At 34.9% G+C, this 23488-nt stretch overlaps 1 protein-coding gene across 17 annotated transcripts in view; it reads left to right on the top strand.

Moving 5' to 3' along the window:
- TCF12 (transcription factor 12) overlaps positions 1-23488 on the top strand; it is a 390613-nt gene that overhangs the window by 317917 nt on the left and 49208 nt on the right. For 2 of the 17 annotated variants that reach the window (XM_033108050.1, XM_033108047.1), the window contains exon 1: positions 16637-16825. The exons of 12 other annotated variants lie outside the window; for them this stretch is intronic. In XM_033108050.1, the coding sequence (XP_032963941.1) occupies positions 16655-16825 (171 nt within the window). In that variant the 5' untranslated portion in view covers positions 16637-16654. Of the gene's footprint in view, positions 1-16634; positions 16826-23488 lie in introns of those variants that run through there. 3 more of the 17 variants (XM_033108046.1, XM_033108048.1, XM_033108049.1) reach the window with 3 other exon arrangements.

Here is a 23488-nt window from a genome sequence, read left to right as displayed (position 1 = left end):
TGGGCCCACTGTCCGTGTTCAGCATCAATGGAACCATAAAGTTTTTTGTTTTATTTTTTTTATCTAATACAATTGATGATTATTTTTTAAACTATAGGAAAGAATGAATAAATTAAGAAATTAAAAATTTTATCACTGTGGATGTTTGGGGATTTGGATTTCATTTTAAATTAGGGAAGGCATTTGTGTCCTAAGTGATTTGCCGATATAAAATTTGCCATCGTTGATATTCCCTTTGTTTAACCAGTAATGATTTTATTTCGAAAAGTCATTTTTTGTACTTGTATAATATCTAATTTTGATGACTATCATATATGCTATATATATAAATTCATAGGGGTTGCCAAATTATGGCTGTGAGCCAAATATGGCCCACCACCTGGTGGTGGTCTACCACCAGGTAGACCCTGGCCCACCCCTACTAGACTTTTGAGCATTTTTATAACACTGTAAGTCCCAGGATAGTTTCTAATTTCTCCCCTGTGTTTATATTCACTGAATAGATTTTAAACAAATTTTATTAAAGTGTTGGCCATTCAAAGTTTTCATCTTTATATTACGTGTAATTATTTAATACTTAATATATCTATAATATGCCAACATTTTATTAGTTTTCAAAAATAATTTGGTTCTAGAAATTACGGTTTTGGAAAATATGCTAGAACCTGCTTTTCTCTCTTTGTTGTAGCCTATATTTCTACTCCTCCTCAATGTGTTAGACCAAGAGTCAGCAAACTTTGTGTATAAAAGGTTATGTAGTAAATATGTTCTGACTTTGTGGGCAAGACAGTCTCTGTCACAACTGTTCACCTGTGCTATTGGAGTGTTCAAGTAGCCACAGATGATACATACGTAAATGAATGGGCATGGCTGTGTTCCAGTGGAATTTTATTTGTCAAATCAGGTGGTGGGCCATATTTGGCTCACAGCCATAATTTGGCAACCCCTACATTAAACTTAAAGAACACAAATACATGCCTAAAGTAGATATATTCTTACCTTCTTCATAAATGTCGTTCCTGTGAAAAACAGACCCAAAGAGAAACAAAATTTAATATTCTTTAGGTGTGTTCCCTGGTAGGTTTTGAGGTTTTTTGGTTTGTGTGTTTGCTTATTTAAAGATCTATCACCCAATATTCATTAGTCCCTTCCTGGGCACTGGGCCAGAGCTTACTATATTGACAGAAACTTTCTAAAACCATTCTTTGCCTTATTCTAAAATGTACTTGACTGGGAAAGTGGAACACCCTCAATCTATAAAGTGGATGCTGTGACATCATTATTTTTCTAGGATTTAAATAGTTTATAACATCAGAAGGAAGCCCACGAATAGATACATTAGTAAATGTTTATTTGAAACAATTGGGTATAAAGTATTTACATAATTTGACTTTGATATAAACAGCTCTACTATAATTTTTTACCAATCCCCATCTTTTGTCCTGGCCCAATTTTCTCATAGAACCCAAAGCTAAAAGGTAGTTCCCAGCACCTTTAGAATCAGTTCCAACCCAAGTATGATTGTGAATCAGATTCTGTTGAAACGTGTGGCATGTCTCTGTATACACATAAAAGCTTCGTACCAAACTTAAAAGAGTCTTTTATCCCATGACTAGAAAATGCACTTTTTCAATGTTAATCTCTATAAATCTAAGTGAATACTTATGGTTTTTATTTAGTTCCCTTTTTAGCTTTATGATGGCTAGTATTAGGAAATAATTAATACTTAATAAATAAGTAATAATACTCTTCTCAAGTTTTCTGACATGCGCTTATTAATTTTTTAAACTATAAAACTTGACATTTGAAATCAAGTTATCCGTATCTTTTCCGACATCGCCAAAAATATTTATAAATTTCAAAAAACAATAATATGAGAACGATAAACTCTGCTACTAATGTGGGATTCATTTAGTAGGACTTCAGTGAGAGAAACATGCATCCATTCTGTTAAAGTCAGTAAATGTATATTAAGTGCTTATTGTGAATGAAGAACTCTTTCAGGCTTTAGGAATTTAACTATGAATAAAGCATGGACCCTGTATCCTGTCTTCAAGATGCTTATAGTCAAAAGATAACTTCGACCTTAAAAGAAGTAACTTTTAAATATTTTTTTGTTGAGTAATTGTTGCCCTCTGGGCACATAGTGGAGTGTCCAGGAAATGCTTTTTAAATTGAATTTAAAAGAATAAAAATAGATACTGTGAAGCCATTATTTAATATTATCTATAATAGGGAACATCATCTGCTCAGGACCTCCTGTTACACACTGTACTTCTCAGCTTCTCCTACTCTGGCTGTGTAAGTCATCAAAAATATGTTAACTTGCTTTCTTTGTATAAGAAACTGAATTATTTGTCCTATCCCCCGCCCCCCAATTATGCAGTTAATTCCTAGTTATACACAATAAGAGGAGTAAATTTGAAAAGAAAAGGGTAAATTATCGGCAGTCATTCTACAGTGCACTGGGGTGACCTAGTTAACAGCATAACATGTGATCCTCACATGACAGAGGAGTATGGAAAACAAGAATGCAAGAAACCTTTCCCTAAAGGAAAAAATGAGGTACAGATTCATTGACATAAGTGTGAAACAGGAGTTATATTCCCATGCTGAGTTTCTCATACTAAAAATTATCTTTAAGAATTTGACCATTTGTCACTACCTGCTGCTATGATCGTTGTCCTAGCCACCTTTATCTCTTTCCTGAATTATGACATCTTCCCAACTGGTCTTCCAGTTTTCCTTCAGTCGTTTTTTTTTTTCGGTATAGGTAGATCGTTTTAAAATCTAAGTCTGATACCATTCTTCTGCTCACAATTCTCCAATAGCATCTGTTATCACTGTAATACCATGGTCCTTAACATGGCTTTCAAGACCCTTCCAGTCTGTCCCCTGCTACCTCCCAGACTTCATTTTCCATTCATTTACCCCTCTAGCCACACTGCTCTCTTTACTGCTCCTTAAAGGTAGAAAGCACTCTCTTGCCTTGGGGTCTTTCTACTCTACTGCCAGAGCACACCTCCCTTAGTAGCCAGCCAGCTAGTTTTCTCACATACTTGTTTCTCTTTGATGACATACCACTCCATCCTATATAAAATGGCGACAACATCCTCCTCACCCACTTATTCTTCCTTGCTGTATTTTTCTCTTGAATACTTATTACCCTCAAATATACTATAATTCAGTTATTCTTCATCTGTCTCACCCAGGAGAAACTTGATACGACAGGAATTTTGTTTATGTTGCTTATTGCTTTATCTGCAGCAGCTAAGTGCATAATACATGTTCAGTGAATATTGGTTGAATAAATGAACAAACTCAAATGATTAGCAATATAGCCATAGCTCTTTTTTCTTCCTAGACCATGCTCAGCTAACTCAGAGAAGGTATAAATGACATACTGGATTATCTAAAGTTAATATCCTTTAAAGAGAAATACAAGTATATTTTAACCAATTATATTATAAAACATTTAACATGCATAAACTTTAAAAGTATTTCAGGGAGAATAAACTCCAATTTTTCTTCAGAAAAGTGAAAGTCTTTTCAGGCAAAGATCACTGAAATTCTTCCCATTTATAGGCATCATCTTTCCCTCAATTAGATACATTGGAGCTAGGAAGACCTGCATTTGGTCTTCCATGTGAGGTTTTATCATTTGATAGTTGTGTTCTTACATTCATATGATCTGTATTCCAATTTTAACAGTGGTAACACAGCTTGAGCCTTTTTTTAATAGATAAGTCATTTAAGTCTGAAATAATCAATGTTAGGGTAGCAGGTATCCTCGGATCACAAAGGTACCTACCTTTCACTCTTTCCTCTCCTATTGTAAACTTTGCAACCTACATATTCATTACAGCCACTTTTGTTTATGATCTACTTAGCAATGTTTTACTGGCCTACTAAATTTCCCAGCCTTAAGGCACAAAGAAACAATCACAGGCCCAATTTCTTTACCAGGGAATAGTGCAGGAGCCACAGCCTCCATAGTTAAGATGGGCTCCCTATTGACTCCTGAACTCCTTTGTTGCTTGCTAAAAGTATAACAAAACCATGTCTGTAGAGGCTTGCATGTTTATTTGAAGGACATGGCCAAAAATCTCTTGTTTTCCAGATGATGCTATGTTAAATATAAAATGTCCAACATGTAGATCGAATTGCACATTAGTGAGAAACAAAAATAGTTATCAAGCTAATTGAACAATGACAAAGTTAGGTAAGAGTTATTATCTATTGGTAAGATGTCAACTTTTTTCCTTTTTTTTACTATTTTGTTCTAGACACTACAAAGCTTTTTAAAAAGATGTTAGTTTTAAATTAAAATATTACTGGGTAATAGTATATAACTAACCCCTTATAAAAATACCTCATTTGCTAGCATAAATGTTATTAGAACAAATAAATGTTACTTGGACTCTTAGCTTAGAACTGAGATGTTGTAATTGTTTTTGGATTCCCTTTTCTATCAACCTGTCATTTCATGTGAGGCTTTAGACTTTTAATTATGCCACTTTAAGAGATGATTATAAAAATACAGTTTAAGGTTGGTGTGGATACTAAGTATTATCTATACCAGTGAGTCACAGCCCTGGGTCTTCAAAAATAGTCACCTGACAATTTGTAAAATATTTCAGAATACCTAACAAATTGTGTAATTTATTGAAATAAAATTATCCATGCTAGTTAAAACATCAAATGTCTTTCTCTAGAATTATTTCAGCTCAGCATTGCAGTGCTTCATTTCCCTTTTAATCAGAAGTTCTGAATGGAAGTTACATGGCTTTGTGTTTTGTTTTGTTTTGTTTTGTTTTGTTTTAACAGGGAAAATATTCATTATAACTCAATAAAAAGAGTTTGGGAGACCAAAATCCTTCAAAATAGGAATTCAGTTTTGGGGTGGAGTAGATAATAAAAGGTTTTATTGGTGGTGAAATGGCTAGTAAATCTTTGGCTGAGTTTAATGCCTGCATTTCGCAGAATTAGAAACTTAGACTCAGGGAAATTCAATGGCCTAACCTAAACTCTCATGACTCCTAAAAGGTGGAGATAAAACCTGGATCCCTATCTCCTGCCTCCTAGCCCAGTGCTCTTTTTCATCATCTGGTATGACATCACAGTGTCTGGAACCTGAGCAGTCTATCTCACAGTATAGAGTGCTAATGAGTGGTAGGAAGAATATTTCTGCCCCACTGTGTGTAGATGTGATATAGATACACAGAACAAGTAGTTGAACAGATTTCTTCTTTCAAAGTTTGTGTCTATTCCCAATCTGTCTCATAAGGGAAACTTACTGTTGGAGTGGCTTTACCGATGAAGTATACTAAACATTAGTCAAACTTCAGTTTTGTTTTGCCTTGTTCCATGTTGAACTGACGCCATCCCTCATCTCCTCCCTATTTATTATACCCTCCTCCGATGTGTTTTCAAAATGAAGTATTATTTGGGGTGGCTGGATGGCTCAGTTGGTTAGAGCACGAGCTCTAAACAACAGGGTTGCCGGTTTGATTCCCATATGGGCCAGTGAGCTGAGCCATCCACAACTAGATCGAAGACAACAAGCTGCCACTGAGCTTCCCGAGGGGCAGCGGATGGCTCAGTTGGTTAGAGTGTAAACTCTCAACAACAAGGTTACCAGTTCAATTCCCACATGGGATGGTGGGTTGTGTCTCTTGGCAACTAAAGATTGAAAATGGCAACTGCACTTGGAGCTGAGCTGCGCCCTCCACAACTAGATTGAAGGACAACTTGGAGCTGATTCAGGGCCCTGGAGAAACACTCTGTTCCCCAATAAAATTTATATATATCCATTTTTTTATATATAATTTATAATTTTTATATATAAATTATATACATAAATATTTATATATATATAAATAAAATATATATGTTATTTGGCTTTTGTTGAGAGTGGTCATCAGAATTTAGTACCATGTTTCCCCGAAAATAACACCTAGCCAGACCATCAGCTCTAATACGTCTTTTGAAGCAAAAATTAATATAAGACCCGGTCTTATATTATGTTAGATAAGACCCGATCTTATAATAAAATGAGATCGGGTCTTATTTTAATTTTTCTCCAAAAGACACATTAGAGCTGATAGTCCGGCTAGGTCTTATTTTCGGGGAAGCACAGTAGTAAGAAACCATTCTTTTTAAGATCATTCTTTTCGTAAATTCAGAATCTTCATGATTTCTTCAGTGAATATAGCTAAAATTAACTCTGCTTTGCTATTTGATCATTACAAATATGAGGCAGGATAATTTGGTAGACTCTCCATATTTAATTAATTAGAGAAATGAAATACTAGAAAATTATAGCCACACTCAGATCCAAGATGGCGGAGATTATAAAACACTGTTCCTTGCTTCCTTCTGTGAACACATTAAAATTACAACTAAATTACTGAACTGTCAACCTGGAGAACATCTGAAGTCTGGCTGAACAAAAGTTGTATAACTAGGGATATAAAGAAGAAGCCACATCGAGATTGGTAGGAGGGGCGCAAAACGGGCTGGCTCCAAACCCCTGTGTGGCAGTTGAGAACCGGGACATTCTTCTTGGAGGAGCAAGAGACCCCAGCCCACACTGGCTTTCCCAGCCCAGAGTACTGGTGCCAGGAAGAAGAGCCCCCGCAACATCTCGCTGTGAAAAACAGTGGGGATTATGACCGTCCAGGTGGGATGGAAGGCTGCGGGAAACCCATATGTCCTCTTAAACGGCCCATGCACAGATTCATTCGTAGGCATTCACCTTGGGTTTCCAGCAGAGGGACTGTGACTGGGGGGTGGAGGGGTACGTCAGAGGCATGGTGGGGGGTAGGTTTATGGCTGTGGAGTGAGGGCTGGATGACAATCACCATTTTCCGTGTGTGGGGTCCTCTTGTGCAGCCAGCAGGGTGGGTGCCGTCTTTCCTGTGTTGAGTCCTCTCCCAAAGGCCAAATCTGAATCTGATTGTCCTGGTGAGCTTCACTGCAACCCTACCCCACTCAACTTGCCCAACACCAGAGGCACTTTCTCAGAGAGCGACCGGACCCACCCACAGTGCACTCTTTCTTAGAAAACTATCGGAGTCTATGGGCCCCAGACAGGTGAAAGCTGGCCTCAGTGTGCTCTGAGACTTTTGCTGAGTTGTTCCATGCTCAGAACTGTTACCAAACCAGAATTTATATTAACCTGGTGACCATAACTCTTCCCACTCTAGTGACTCCCTGAGACCCTGCCTCACCCAACTCATATACGACACAAGGCATTATCAGTGGCAGAACCTTAAGGCAGGTGGCAGGAGGCCTCAAGGTGTCCTAGCATTTTGCAGAGCTACCCCAGGCCTAGTACTGATAGCAGACATCCTTAGATTGCAGCATGGCCTCTCCCACACACTGCCAAGGTTACCACAGGCAGTGAATAACCATGAATCGCTTTATATCTCCTACCAGGTAGTCCCCGGCTGGTCACAGGTAGTGGGTGACCAGGTCTGCACTTGAGTCCCCCAACACACCCTAGAAACAAAATAGTTGGAGGTTGGCTTCAGACTACAGCAGAATACCGCCCAATTAGCCCCACAAGAGCACACCCAAAGGGCAGTCTAAAGAGGCACCAGAACCCACCGGGGCGAATCCCACTTGCTGTGGAGGTGGCCAGGCCCCACAGCCAATCAGCCTGAGGGTCAATCCCACCCACTGATGTGCCAGTTGTCATCAAGGTTCAACTATAACAAGAGGGCACACACAACCCACACAAGGCACATTCCTGGAACACCCAGAGCAGATGAACAGGGACTCTGCCAGGGCCACACAGGGCACCTACTACATAAGGCCACCATCCAAGACTGGGAGACCTAGCAGGTCTACCTAATACATAAAAACAGGGAGGCAGCCAAAATGAGGAAACAAAGAAATACTTACCAAATGAAAGAATAGGAGAAAACTCCAGAAAAAGAACTAAACAAAATGGAGGCAAGCAACCTACCAGATACAGAGTTGAAAACAATGGTTATAAGGATGCTCAAGGAACTTAATGAGAACCTCAACAAAGAGCAAGTACAAAATAAAGGACATAGAAACCATTAAAAACAACCAGTCAGAAGTGAAGAATAGAATACCATGACTGAAAATGAAGAATGCACTAGAAGGAATCACCGGCAGACTAGGTGAAGCAGAGGATCGAATCAGCGATTTGGAAGACAAGGTAGCAGAAAACACTCAATCGAAAGAGCAAAAAGAAAAAAAGTCCCCAAAACAGGATAGTTTAAGAGATCTTTGGGACAACATCCAGTATAACAACATTCATGTTATAGGGGTACTAGAAGGAAAAGAGAAAGCAAAGGATTGAGAACCTCTTTGAAGAAATAATGACCAAAAACTTTACTAACCTGGCAAAGAAAATAGCCATACAAGTCCAGGAAGCACAGAGAATCCCAAATAAGATGAATTCCAACAGGCCCACACCAAGACACATTATAATTAGAATGGCAAAAATTAAATACAAAGAGAGAATCCTAAAAGCAGCAAATGAAAGGCAACCAGTAATTTATAAGGGAGCTCCCATAAGAATGTCAGCTGATTTCTGAAGAGAAACTTTGCAGGACAGAAGGGATTGGCACAAAATATTTAACATGATGAAAAGCAAGGACCTACAATCAAGATTACCCAGCAAAGCTATCATTTAGAATTGAAGGACAGATAAAAAGCTTCCCAGACAAGAAAACCAGTATTACAAGGAATGTGGAGGGACTTCCTTAAGATGGGGTAAAAGGGGGAAGATCAAAATTATGAATAATAAAATAGCAATAGCTACTACATATCTATCAATAGTTACTTTCAATGTAAATGGATTAAATGCTCCACTCAAAAGACATAGGAGGGCTGAATGGATAAGAAAACAAAACCTTTCCATATGCTGTTTACAAGAAAATTGCTTCAGATTGAAAGACGCACAAAGACCAAAAGTAAAGGGATAGGAAAAGATATTTCATAAAAATGGAAACGAAAGAAACAAAAAAAAAGCTGGAGTAGCATACTTATATCAGACAAAATAGACTTGAAAACAAAGCCTATAACAAGAGTCAAAGAAGGACCCACTAATCCCACTTCAGGACATTTATCTGAAGGAACCCAAACGCTCCTTCAAGGGGACATGTGCATCCATATGTTCATTGCAGCATTGCTTACTATGGCCAAGATGTGGAGGCAGCCTGGGTGTCTGTCGATGGAAGAATGGATAAAGAGGAGGTTTATCTGAAAATGTGTTTCTCTGAAAATAAGACCTAACCGGAAAATAAGCCCTAGCATGATTTTTCAGGATGACATCCCCTGAACATAAGCCCTAATGTGTCTTTTGGATTAAAACTTAATATAAGACCCAGTCTTATTTTCAGGGAAACACAGAATATATATATATATATATATATATATATATATATATATATATATATATATATGCGTGCGTGCGTGCGTTTGTGTGTGTGTGTATATGTATATGTATATGTATATGTATATATATATATATATATATATATATATATATATATATATGATGGAATATTGCTCAGCCATAGGAGGGAATGGATTTTTGTCACTTGCAGTGAGTGGTATGGATGGACCTGGAGGGCGTTGTGCTGAGTGGAGCGTCACACAGAGAAAGACAGATGCAATGTGATTTTGCTTATATGTGGAATCTAAAGAACAAAACAAAGAACTTGTTTTTTTCTTTAAGGAGGCCGCAGCTCACAGTGGCCCATGTGGGGATTGAACCGGCAACCTTGGTGCTACCAGCACCACTCTCTAACCAATTGAGCTAACCGGCCACCCCCAGAGAACATTTTTGATGGTTGCCAGATGGGTGGGGGCTTGGGAATGGGTGAATAAGGGGAAGGGATTAAGAAATACAAATTGGTTGTTACATAGTAATCGTGGGGATGTAGGGTACAGCATAAGGAATCTGCTCAATAATATTGTAATAACTATGTGTGGTATATTGGTACTAGATTTCGTGGGATGATAGATGGGAGGGGTTTGGGGGCAGAGTAAAAAATCTGAAGGGATTAAGAAGTACAAACTAGTAGACACAAAATAGTCATGGGGATTTAAAGCATGGGGAATATAGTCAGTGATATGGTAATAACTATGCATAGTGCCAGGTGGGAACTAGACTAGTCGGGGATTATTTCTTAAATTACACAAATGTCTAACCACTATGCTGTACACCTGAAATTAATATAAAATAATATTGAATGTCAACTGTAATTGAAAAATTTGAAAAGGGGGGGAAGGTGAAGGGAAATAAGAGTTTCAAATCTCTAGGTATAAAACAAGACATGGGGATGTAATGTACAGCATAGGGAATATAGTCAATAATATTGTGATAACATGGTACAGTGTCAGATGGTTGCTGGACTTAACCATGGAGATCACTTCTTTAGAGGTATAAATGTTGCATAACTATGGTGTGCTCCTGAAGCTAATATATAATACTGTATGTTAGCTGTATTTTAATAAAAATCTTTTTAAAAATTATAGCCACTAACAAGATTTTTTTACTGAAACAAAACATAGATTGGGGGGCAGAAATAATTTAATATAGGTTATTTACATCTTCAAATTGCAAATTCTTGAAATGGCTCTGGGCTAAGATGCAGATGTGCCTTCTGGTCTCTTTAAAAAGTAATTTTTAAAAAATAGAATATCTTGGTGGTGTTTCATTTCTCATAAATTGAAAGGCTCTGGCTTTTTCCAGCTCAGAAGGAAAAACTGTACAGGTCAGAAAAAGAAACAAAAAGATGGTTGGCACTTTCCTTATGGGAGAGCTAACTGGACTCAACACCAAATTGTTTACCTTCTACAGATGATTTTTTTAAATTGCTTTGTTTGCTTACAGTTTTCTTTTGTTGTTAGGTTGTTTAATAAGTCGGTAGTGCAAATCCTTGTCCAATCTTGAAAGCTCTTCAGATATGCTGGCTTATTAAGGAATTTAAAAACCTGGGTGTCCTCATTTGGTGTTTTTAAGCACTGCACACACCATTAGACAGTCAGTCCTGTGATTATAGAGCCATCTGCAGGAAAATTATCAAGTTGCAACGTAGTTAATGATTCTTTTACCATGTTATTTCAAGTGGTAAATGAGAAGTGACAAACTGCAATTCATGTGGGGGAAAAATGGACAGCCAAAGATGCAGGAATTACTAGGGAAGGGGACTTCCCCTCTCTGACCCGTCTCCCCACCCTTCCACCCCCGGTTTAATTTTTCAAAGAAAACTGCTTTGTCATAGTGAATTTGTGATCAAAAGAAACATGTAATTTACTTCAGGTTTTACATATTCTCAGTAATTATAGTTCTATCTCATTTGAAGGGGTGTCTAATGATTGCCTTTTAGAAGCTTTGTATGATCTGTCAATTCTGTTAGTGTTGATGTCAGGGGGATACTATTTATTTACCTCAGAAAGAGATTTATATGCTTTCTCTTCCAGGAGGTATGGCTGGAAGTGTTTTACACTTCCTCATTCTAGTCATATGGTTGTCAAAACGGAAGTTAAATAAGTGTTCTTGGGCCCGATAAATGCAATTTATGTATAGCTCATTGTTTCCATTGGCTATACAGATAGGTGTTTTCTAATTTGCTAATCATTAAGCATTTCTAAAATCAAATTAGTTTTGAGATTTTTGTACACAATAAGAAATCTGATGTTCTATGTCTGAACCAGGTGATGTGCTTTGTGAACTTGAGCCTCTGTTTTCACTCTGCTCTGAGTATATGTTGACGTGTGTGTTAATGCTCCTCATTTCCAACCAATGTCCAAATAAATGGTGTACAAGTGCTCAAACCAATCTACAGTATCATCCACTCTAACTGATTATTGGTTTGGCTAAGATTTAGGCACTCCCAATTAAGACATAATTGGAACAATTTTTTTCAGAGTATGAGCTGAACAAAGATCACAAAATCAGGTCTTTAGTTTTTAATATTTTTATACAGTGGAAAAACAATATTTTGAAGCCTTTTTACTAATTGATTGGTGTCAGCAAGATGAGAGTGATATTGTTGAATTAGAAGATGCACTATCTATAATTTCAGATCAATAGCATTATCTTTAAATAATATGCATTGAATGTTAGTGGATTGGTTTAAGAGGGATGCATTATTTCACTAGAATTTTATATTCTTGTTTTCTTTTTTGCAAAAGTAAATTTTCCAAATTGTGAGGATATTGGAGAAAGACCAATATCCATCCATGGTCTTCATGAACACTTAAGAATGAATTTCATGAATACTTAGGAATGACTTTATTTAAAAGCAGCATATTACTAGAAAAATCTGCAACATCATGTTCATATATAAAACCTAGAATTTTTGTGTCAGATTTGGTGTCTCCTTTAGTTAGCCAAGCGAAATAAACACTGCACATGTAGGAGACAGCTGTCACTCACAAGTCTTCTCTCTACAAGCTAAATAAGGAAGAGGAGGCATTGGAAAGAGTCTTTTGCATTGAATATGCCCACTTGTAGGTTCTCTCACTTATCCTCTTAAACCTGTCTTCACACACACACACACACACACACACACACACACACACACACACACACACACACACACACACACACTCCTTTGCAGCCAGTCATTCAGTAGGTATTTACTGAATTTCATGCTTTAGGAAAATATAGAACTCATCTGTGGAATTATTCACATGTGAATTTTGTTTGGCTTTATTTATCCCTCTGGAAGTCTTGTTGTCCAGGAATTAACTTAGAATTATGTTGAAACTTTTCATGAGGAGTCCTATAAGCAAGTTTTAGATTTCTTTTTCCAGCCAGATCTTCTGGCCTTTTGGGACATTGGAATGTTGCCTTCTTGTTTTAGAAAAATGTGCAATAAGGTTAACCACTAACTGGCTTTTATTAATTAATTAATTCAAGATATGTAATTCGGTTCAATTAACATTTTCTTTTGAAAACTTTTTAGAATTTTAGGTCACTCTTGAAACATTCTTGCTTTAAGGATAGTTTAAAAAACAGATATGAGAGTTGCAGTGATCCAAATATCAGGGATAAAGATTAAGAGCTAATAAAATAGATTAAAATACTACATGGTTATTCCCAAGAAATACTGCATGGCTCTCCAAGGAGGATCTGCCAATTTCCCAATCAACAAAAAAATAAGCAAGAAAAAGGACATTTTTTTGCATGGGGGCCTGAAAGGTAACTGAAGTGGCCAGAAAGTCCCTACCTAGTAGACTTTTTGAAAACATTTTTTCTTAAATCTTCATTAAAGAAGTAAATTGCTTAGGCAAAGCACTTTATAGCTTTTTCATATCAAGCTTAGGTTTGTGCTTGATGAGTGTTGGAATGGCAATTAAACATCGCATTCTGAACCTTTGAAGGGGATAAGCATATTTGAAAATGGTGAAATGCAGTAATACTCAAACCAGGAATCATCAGTTTGCAAATAAAAGATGTATGGCTCCAAGTCATATTTTTTCAGGGTTCTCTGACATTTTCATTAATCATGTTGTCCATGTATACAGTATGCCCATTTGGCTATAAAACTTGGTGATTTTTTAGATTGTTGGGCTAGGTAGCATGAATATTAAGTCAGATCACATAATCTTACAATAACACATAAGTGATTATGTAGAATTGTGGGTGGAAATAATTCAGGATAAAAAGTGCATGTCAGTTCAGAGCTCCTGTGCAGACTGCTTGTCTGTCTGAAATCAGGTTTAAAAAGTGGCCCTGTCTCCAGCTGACTCGTTTTGTCAGATGGAGTCACAGGATTAACCCTTGACATGTTCTTTAAAAAAAAGAAGGCAAAGATTAAACAACTGCATTGACTAGAGCAGCACTTGATCCAGCTATATGCATTTTTCCCTGTAATATGATTCTCCTTAAAAAAAAGATTGTGCTGCAGCTGTTACATAGATTAAATTAGATTTATTTCAAAAAATATTTTTGAGGAAGAGAAAAAAGACTTTATCATAGAAGATAATTTATAATTGTGATAAAGAAAATGACTGTCTACATCAACCAGTCTTAGTTTCTTTTGGGTAAAGATGGTACTTTGGAGTAACAAACCTAAAAGGCCTTATCATAGTGTACAGTCGAATATGGAAACATTTTATTTAGATTACCACCAGTTTTCTGGATGATTTGTTGTTTTTGAGGAATGAGTTTAATGTCATATATATGTAGATCTACCCCGACCCCACCCCACCCGCCGTTTGTACATACACTTTCTCAATTAGGCAGTGGTGTATACTGAGTAAATGTATTATGATGGGTGGTGATGTCTTAAATATACAGATTTTGTATCTGTTTTTGAGAGGAGGAATGAAGAGTAAAAGCAAAAGCTTTTAATTAGTTACTCAACTCTATTTAGAAACTATTATATTTCACATTCAGGTTTCAGGTTCAACAACAAAAATTATATAGTTGCTTAATAAACTGCTTTAGAACAGTAAAATATTATACTGTCTGGCTTTATTCTGAAGTTTTTATACTTGCATACTTGTTTATTCCTTTCGTAATACATACTTGCCTCTACAATAAAGAACTAATGATGAAATACTAAAATTTTCACTGTGCTTTAATAGCCAAGATTACATAGTTGGATTTATATCATGCTTTTGTTTTATCGGGCAACATATTACTCTCTTTCTGTTTTCTGACAAACCTCAAAGAAATGAGCCTATTGTAGGTGGATTTTTTAAAATCAATATATGAGTTTTGTCTGGTTGAAGTAATGATTGTAGGAAGAAAATGTTGAAGTATTGATAGTGCTTTGTGGCTCCCCTTCCCCCATCCCACAATTTCTATTCAAAAGTAAGGATTTTTTACATTTTTAATCAAGGAAAAAGGAAATGTCATTTTAGATGATCATTTTCCATTTTTTTCTAAGAGTAGATCTTCTGTCAGAAAGAGTATGTCTATGAAAGAGTAAAATTTACTTGAATGGTTTTAAGGCATGGCATTGTTAATTGTAAATCAAAGCTTTTACACAGTTCTCTAAGGATTGAAATGGGTCTTTGTGGTCTCTCAGGAGGGAGGAAGTTACAAACCACTCTGCAGACTGGCATTTTAATAGTCTGCTGTACAGTGATGTTCTTTTGCAGCTGCTGCTTAGCCTTTTCTGTATCTGGAGAGTGTGGGGAGGTTTTATTGTTATTCCGATACCATTAGCCTTTAAAACATTGTGAAGTTAGCTGGCCTTGTTGTTTGATTTAGTTTTATTACTAAAATTTGATCAATATGTTTCATAAGAATGGGGGAGGTGCTGGTCCCTTATAGAATATTTCTAAGTTAGAGGAGTTCTGCTTCGTCAAAGGTGTCTTTAAAAAAAAAAGTAATGTGCCCCTTTTTGCAGCCTGTGAGCTCTCTGATTAACAGGTTCTGTTAGAACCAACAAGGCACAGGGAGAAAAGATAATACAAAGAGGTTTTGATGGGGGCAAATGAGAGAAAAGAAAAGTTGCTATTCTGTTTTTCTGTCCGCACCAAAAGACAAATTGAAAATTTTTTAAATAACAAAGTGTGTTTGTACGTGAGAAGTATGTATTTGCAGACAATGTCTAAAATCTTTTGACTTCTAAATATAATGAATTTTAAAAATCTACAGGACATTTATTCCCACACTAATTTTTCCTTTTAGAGAAATTTGAGCATTCACATTAAAATATGAATATATAAAGTATTCCTTAAGAACAGTAATGAATTTAGAGGGAAGAAAAACTTCTAAGAAACCTTTTTTTAGTTTATCAGCTAGAGTGCACATTTTGTCAATTATACACACCAGCCTTTCATACTTTTTTTATAAAGGAAAACCAAACCTTGTTTTTCTATTTAATTACTGAATTGCTTAATACATATTAGATGTTCTAGAAAAGTGAAGTCCAATATAAACTTTTAATTGATGTTTTGAATGAGGAATTTAAGGATCTTTATAACTGAAAATCTGTATTATTAAACATTTCCATTTTAAAAAGAGCATTTATTTTCAAGATAATTGTTTCAATTTTTGGACTGATCATTTTCATGAAATGTGTTCTTTTCCCTTTTTTTTCAACATGATTTTTTGTACTTTTTAAAAAGTCATAGTTTGTTCTAGCTAGTTAAGAGTTACTTACATGACCGTCCGCTTGCTCCAGGAAGTGATTTTGTTCAAGGCTTAACTGTCTAGATCCTTCTTGTTACACATGATTCAGTGTTTCCAATTCCTGATTGCTTGATCATGTGTTTATCAAAGTTGGAAGCAACTTTAGACCTAGCCAGATGGTAATGTAGAGGTGTAGCAAGCTAGGTTTCCCTGCCACAAGTGCTCTAATTTAATTAAAACTAAAAACAGATTTGCATATCTGTCAGTTTGCCTTTCTTATAGATAGATGGATATATAGATAGATAGGTAATCAACCTCATATATATAACAAATTAATACTTCCTTGGTGTATTTATCACCACGACATTGCATCTTTTGTCATTATTTAGCATTTGTAAGTGACTTGTATTTTTTTAATACCCCAAAGTTTATCTTTTTGGTATCCTCCACAATGCAAGGACTTAATAGAAATTGAAAGAGGTTACTTACAGCATAAACCCTCCCTCTCTGCTCTGTGAGTTGGTTCAGTCCTGTTTTGCATAAGTTCCTTTTGAGTAGATCCATGTGTGGATGCATAGTGCTGAAGACTTAACTCTGTTTGGCTGTGTGGATGTATGTCTTGGAGAGAAGCTGTGTGCCTTAGCTGCAAACAGTAACATTTTCAAAATCAACATGTATTGTGCTTATCCTGTTCCTGGAATGGGGAGCAATTCTTTGATGTATTACTACAATGGTAAAACGGTAAGTCTTTTTCTTTGTTCCTATAGCTTCTAACTGGTTTGTTTAATGGAAAGCAGTGTAGATTAATTGCCTTTTACTAAAGCCGGTGAGGTTTTGTTTTATCGTTTTCTGCAATACATTTAGATTGTGTATTTCTTTGTGTAAGTAGTGTCAGTAAAGTTGTGTCTTTCACACAGTTACTCAGTAGTTGTTGGCTTTTTAAAATAGTATAGAAAATAAACTTAAATTTGTGAGTTATTTTAATGCCCGATGTCTTTACTAGCAGTGAGCTTGAAAGTACATTTGTTTTAATGTTTTCTTATGTTGTAAACATATAATCTTTATATAAAATATACACATATATGTATATAGACAGAGAGAGGATTATTTAATGCTTTGTAGATAGAAGGCAAAGATGAAAGTCATATTGGATATTCATAAAAATAACAAGTATGAAGCTCTGGGAATGATTAGGGAAGCAGTCAGCTAGTGAGGGCCGTATTTCCTGTTTGGAGTTTCAGGTCCAGAGCCTGACTTTACTGGGATACCATCTGTTTCCAATCAAAGTAGAATTTTGACCCTGTACAGATTCATAAAATAAATCACTATTTTCAAAGAATGCTTTTATATATTTTCCAAAGAATGTATTTCTGGTCAGTTTATAGCATATGGTTAGATGTTTTAAAATAATACCTTTCTGTGTTGCTAAGTAAGACTTTTCTGTTCTTTAATTACTTAGTATTAATTATTTAGTATGTTTCTGCAAAAATATCTTGGGTCAGAGGATTTTGTATGTTCTAAAAAGAAAGTGAATTTTTCTAGAAGAGTCAATAGAAGTTATCTTTGTGTAAGATATTTGATAAACGTTATAAAAATGTTATACTAATAACAAGCCTGGGTTTATGTCAGGAAGTCAGTATTTTTCTCCTGAACCATTCCCCCCCAAAATTTTCCCTTAGGTGTCTTATTAAATACATATATGACTTTAGTGATTCTTTTGGAGGGGTACGGGGGTCAGGAGTGGAGGCATTTTCATGTTAATGTTTGAAGTTATAAAGAAAATTTAATCACATTTCCTAAAATAGGTATAAATCAGATACATTTGTCCCTTCCCTTTTTACCACTTAAAAATGTTTTAAAGTAGCCTATGGCTCTGACCAAGCAACGGGAGAACTAATGAAAGCACTTTTTCATTCTCTGACTGCTTTGGTAAGGCCTGTTTGGACTGTAAGCATTTGGTTGTTAACTTTTGGGTAAACTTTCTTAATAGATTATAATCAAGCCAAAATATCCTTAAACTCATTAAAAAGTACGTGTTCACACTACCCGTATAAGCAGAGCTTCAAAGTATGTGAGAAGTAGATTTAGATGGGATAATATAAGTGAAATTATTTGATCTCTGTATAATTTTCTTGCCAACTCTTTCACATGTGAAAATATTTTTCTTTTATGTCCAATTTTAAATAAAATAGTCTGTTTGAAGGTGGTGTGTGTGTGTGTGTGAGAGAGAGAGAGAGAGAGAGAGAGAGAGAGAGACAGACAGAGAGAGAGAGAGAGAGAGACAGAGAGAGAGAGATAGATCAGTAAAATTAATTATACAGGACCCCTGAAGGAGAGAGACTATAACTCACATTGAGTTCAGATTTTATTCTTTCGAGAGCACAGATCATTCTATTACAACATTTCTCTTTGTTCTACATTGGTGGGGGGTGGGCGATGGCTTTGATCGTATTAAGTATTTCCAGGCTTACGGTAGATGACAGAACTGGTATGGTAGAGAAGTGTAGCCTGAAAATTGATAGCTGTGCCTTATATAGGTCAGAGGTGACTTTTATGTTCCTGAAAAATGCATAAAGAAGTGATATATTGTCTTAGTCTTCTGTTTCATAAGGCCCTGGTCTTACATGTATTTTCTTATATGCATTTTGTTTTTACCACCTCTATCTAGTTTATTATTATTATTCTCTTATAACTCTTCAATAAGAAAATCATGTAGTGTGTAGTTACATTATCCAAAGACTATGTAAATATCTCAGCCTTACTATATATTGAGAAATACCTACCCATAAATTCTTTATAGTAAAAACTAACACTTTAATATTTCTGGACTCCAAGTGAAATATACTTCCTCATTTGAGTTATGGAAGTTTTAATATAATTCTCATAGTACACCAGTTAAATTTCAGCTCACTCTTTAATCCCATTTCATTAATTTATTCTAAGATGATAGGACAGATTAATATTTTGAAGTGCTAATAAGTTCACATAGATTTCATTTTTACTATCTCATTATGGGTATTAAGAGAGTGAGAAATCTTAAATGGTACTAGTCTTAAACAAAATGTTTTCCCTTTTTTTGTTTTTTTTTTTTTAATTTCCAAGTTGATTCATATATTTTAAGGATGTTTGGGGTATTTTAATAATAAGACTGAACATGCTTTAGGGAAAAAAACAGATTAATCAGAGAAAACCCTTTTCATATTTTATTATTTAAGATTATGTGGCCGTATTGTGTTATTGGAAGTATAACAGGCTTGGGCATCAATGTGCAGAAAAGAAAAGCCAAAATGTTAACCCCATTTTTCCCACTATTTGAAAAGTGAAGGGTTAATGTATCAGAGGTCGCTTATGTGTAGCTGTGTTCTGTACCATACTGTAAGATATTAACATGTGTTTATGATAGAGAATGTAAAACCATTTTGAATATTTTTTTGAGATATAAAAATAGTGAGGAATAGTTTTCTGAAGTTCCTTATATGTAAAGAACTTGGTCTGCATTCAGTTTTCTCATTGATATGATTAAATTGTGTCCTTTATGCAAAAATGTAGTAAGTCTTAGAGGTAAAGGAAGTAAAGTTTTGGGACGAGAGGATTCATGTTTTCTTTACCTTGAGGATTCTGGAGGTTCGGCCTTCCTCTAATCTGATCAGCTTCCACTTTCTAGGCTTTGAACTGAAGATGCTATAAAGTGTTGTGTTCCAGGTATAAAAATTGCAGCAAGTACAGATATGATGCTCTTTTAATTTATCAAGGATTATTTTAATCTTATTAGAGACAATACAGAAATCCAAGTTTTAAAACTCAAACTTAGAAACACATTTTGAATATTGAGCTTCTTTGTATGGAATATGGGAAAGAAGAAACTGGAACTAACATGATTGTAAGGACAACTCTGTATCAGGAACTATACTGAGGACTTTATGTGTACCTCATTTAATTCTCACATCCACTCTGTCATTTACCTATTTCTAGTCTCCTTTCATAAATAAGGAAAATGAAATTCAGGGAAGTTAAGTAACTTGCTTAAGCCCCACCCAGTTAGTAAGTGCTGAGGCCAAAATTGAAAGCAGGTCTCTCTCCCAAAAGCAGGTTTTTCTCTTTTATATCATCCAAGTGCAAGTAAACTAGTCTACATAGCAAAGGGCCAAACTTCACTTATTCTTACTATCATTTGTATCAAAATATACTACAATGGAAAGAAAATATAAATGAGAAAAACACTTGACCATTCCTAAAAATAAATGTATTTTGCATATTTGATCAGAGTAACAATTTTCTGAATGCTAATTAATGTGGTCAGTCAAGCAAATTTTTATTTCTGTTTAAGATGAAAAACTTAAAACTATCCTAGATATGTTTAAAAACTCAGGAAATTAGACTAGCAAGTCTCCCTTTCTAATAGAACTCATGGTACTGAAAATAAGTTTAGCCATGGTTTTGACACCTGCCTGCCTACATAGTTTGTATTTTCATAAGAAGTGGAGTCTCAAATATCTAAAATTGCATCGAAAATACTTCTAAGACTTATTTTTCAAATAAACATTTTCAGTTAATAAAAGCACATAAACCGATGGGAGAGTGTATGGAGCTCCATTTCTGTTGCATTGGGATTTATTGCTAATTAACATGAGAGAAGAAAGAAAATACAGTTAAATTAATTCAAATTTCCAGGCTCTCTGTGGGCCCAGTAGAGTTAAATCTACGTGTATGATGAAGAAAACATGAAATCATTTAAGAATTCTCTGAAGATAGAATACTAATGACATTGAATGACAAGGACTTTAGTTTAAATCTGTTTTGATTGTTTTTCCCTTTTCCAAAAATACCAGACTATATTCCAGATATGAATCCGAAAAGGCCTTTTTTTCCTCTTGATTCAAGTAAACACAAATACCAGTGAGTTAAAACTATAGTCCCTGCCAAGAGAGTATGTTGTCACTCACTGGTCAGCTTTATTAATGTTTTAGAAAAAAAATTATATCCCTTTCCACTAGTTAATGAACATGTTGAAGAAAGGGACCAGGTGCTGTGTTGTTAGATCTAAATTTCTTTAAAATGTAGGTGACTAGGAAGTGATACTCATTGGTTTGTTCAGTATATTATCCTAGCACACAAATTTCAAAGCCAGTCCCATAAAAACTCCATAGTTTATTATCTCTCAGAAAAAAATTTGTGGTTATTACAAAAATGATAGTTACAATAAAGAGCTATTGAAATATACCCAGTGCTGTTAACTTAAGATTAATAAAAATGTGCTTGACTTACCTAAGAAGTTTTGCTCACAATTGAAAACCAGTAACATTCAACTATGCTTGTTAGACAGCAGAAGTAGTGATTGATTTTGAGCTGGTTTGTACTTACAGCTAGAATTCTTTTTTCTTACTGTTGTTAGAAAGGACATTTTATTTTATTTCACCTCTAAACATGTCTCTGGAAATTCTTGGGAAAAGATACTTGTCCTTTTATTTATGAAACCGTTGAAAGTATAAACATATATGTATCCCTTTTACAGATATTCTGGTTGTGTTTTTAGCAGGCTAATTAGGTGAAAAGAATCTTCCATAGAGATGGTTTGTATGTTCCTGAGTTAGTCCTTGTACTTCAGACATTTTGCTTTATAATGCATGTTGGTTTCAGTCCTTGTGGTATTTAGGAACTGTATAAACATTTCCTCCCTTAGGCTTGTGATTACCATAAAAAACTAGTCATAGATTGGGCTTTATAGCAAAGTTTGCTATTTTTATGTAATATTAGAATACTAAAAACATTGAGATATTTATCAAATCTCATTTGTGTATTCTTAGATATTGAGGAATACTTAAATTAGGCTGCTATTACATAGATAAATAAATGTTTTAATGACTTTTTCTTTTGGGGTTATGTTTATTTTAATTAGAAAATGAACAAAGAAAGTGGGAAGATCCTAAATTTCTGAAAGTTGAAAATTTTGCCATTTATGTTGAAGATGCTGTTTAATCGGAGTATACACATAAGATCTGTATTATAGGAAATCATGGATCCAAAATGATCAGAAAAATCAACAGGCAATCGTTTTTTAGGAAATTTCTTTAACTTCCTCTAACACTTAGCACTCTTATCTGAGTGAGTATAATTGTTAAACAATTTTTAAAATTTTTTTTAAACAGCCTCTTTTCACTGAATTCAAGTCCCTTACAAATCAGGAAGCTGTTGTGTGTGTATGTGACTGTGTGTGGAATTTGCATAGGTTAATCAGCAATAACTAAAAATTAATTTTATAATTACTTATTCTTTCTTAGTTTTTGAGTGTTAACCCTTAAATGTGCATATTTGAAATGTTATTGGCTCAGGTTTAATTACAGTTGTTCAAGATAGGATTTGACTTGGATTGGGGTTTTCTTTTTTTCCAGTGACTTAGTTTTTTTCCCCAGGTTTTAGGTATTAAACTATATCTTTTAAGATTTTTTATTGTTTAATACAAAATATGATTATATAAAATATCAGATAAATTAAGTGGATGTTCCTAAATATAATTTCACATTTTTACTTTAAAATTATGATGGTATGGTAAATTAGCCAAAAGATTTTGTTTTGTTATTCTGGTAAGTTGGTAAAGATTGTGCTGAAGATAATTTCTGTTATTAACATAAACCTTTTACATATTGGAGGTCAAAGTTAGCATGAATTAAAGTGTTTAATATTTAACATTGGAACTTAAAGAGAACTGCTGTTTAAACCATTTTGACAAAAAAAATAGAAGCCTAAACATAAAAAATCTTGGTAATAATTTCTGTATTAGAGCATGTTCAGATAAATGGATAAGCTTCTCTATCTTTCTTCTTTCCTGATAGCTGAAGGTATTCCCAAAATGTTTGAGAATTTGGGCTGATTGTGGTTTTCATAAACCTTGGAGCTTATGAGACTTCTAGAATATTTCTTTCAAAATAACTTATGTAATTTTAAACTGCTGGTAAGTGATCTGAACCTGTGTTGTTCCGAAGTAACCACTAGTCACATATGACTATTTAAATTAATTAAAATAAAATTAAAAATTCAGTCCTCAGTTGTACTATTCACATTTCAAGTGTTCGATAGTCACATGTAAACTAGTGGCGACTGTATTGTATCCCCCAGATCTAGAACATTTCCTTCATCACGGAAACCTCTATTGGATAGTACTCCTCTTGGAGGGGTATCTTAATTAAGATATATAGCTATTCTCACATACTAACGAAAATTCCCAGCTCATCTCCTCATCATTTGGAGCATTTAAAAATATCAGTTACCACACAGGCTATGAATCTATTTTAAAAAGCATGGAGAATGACACCGTCTTTTAACTCATCACTGAATTGGACAAGATAAAAAGAAAAGCTATCTTTTTAGCAAAAGCTTCTGCTTCCTTATATCTATTCTTAATAACTA

Source organism: Rhinolophus ferrumequinum, chromosome 6 (genome assembly GCF_004115265.2).
Source record: "Rhinolophus ferrumequinum isolate MPI-CBG mRhiFer1 chromosome 6, mRhiFer1_v1.p, whole genome shotgun sequence".
Taxonomy (NCBI): domain Eukaryota; kingdom Metazoa; phylum Chordata; class Mammalia; order Chiroptera; family Rhinolophidae; genus Rhinolophus; species Rhinolophus ferrumequinum.
Note: the sequence above shows the minus strand (reverse complement) of the source record. Positions and strands in the feature narration are given on the sequence as shown.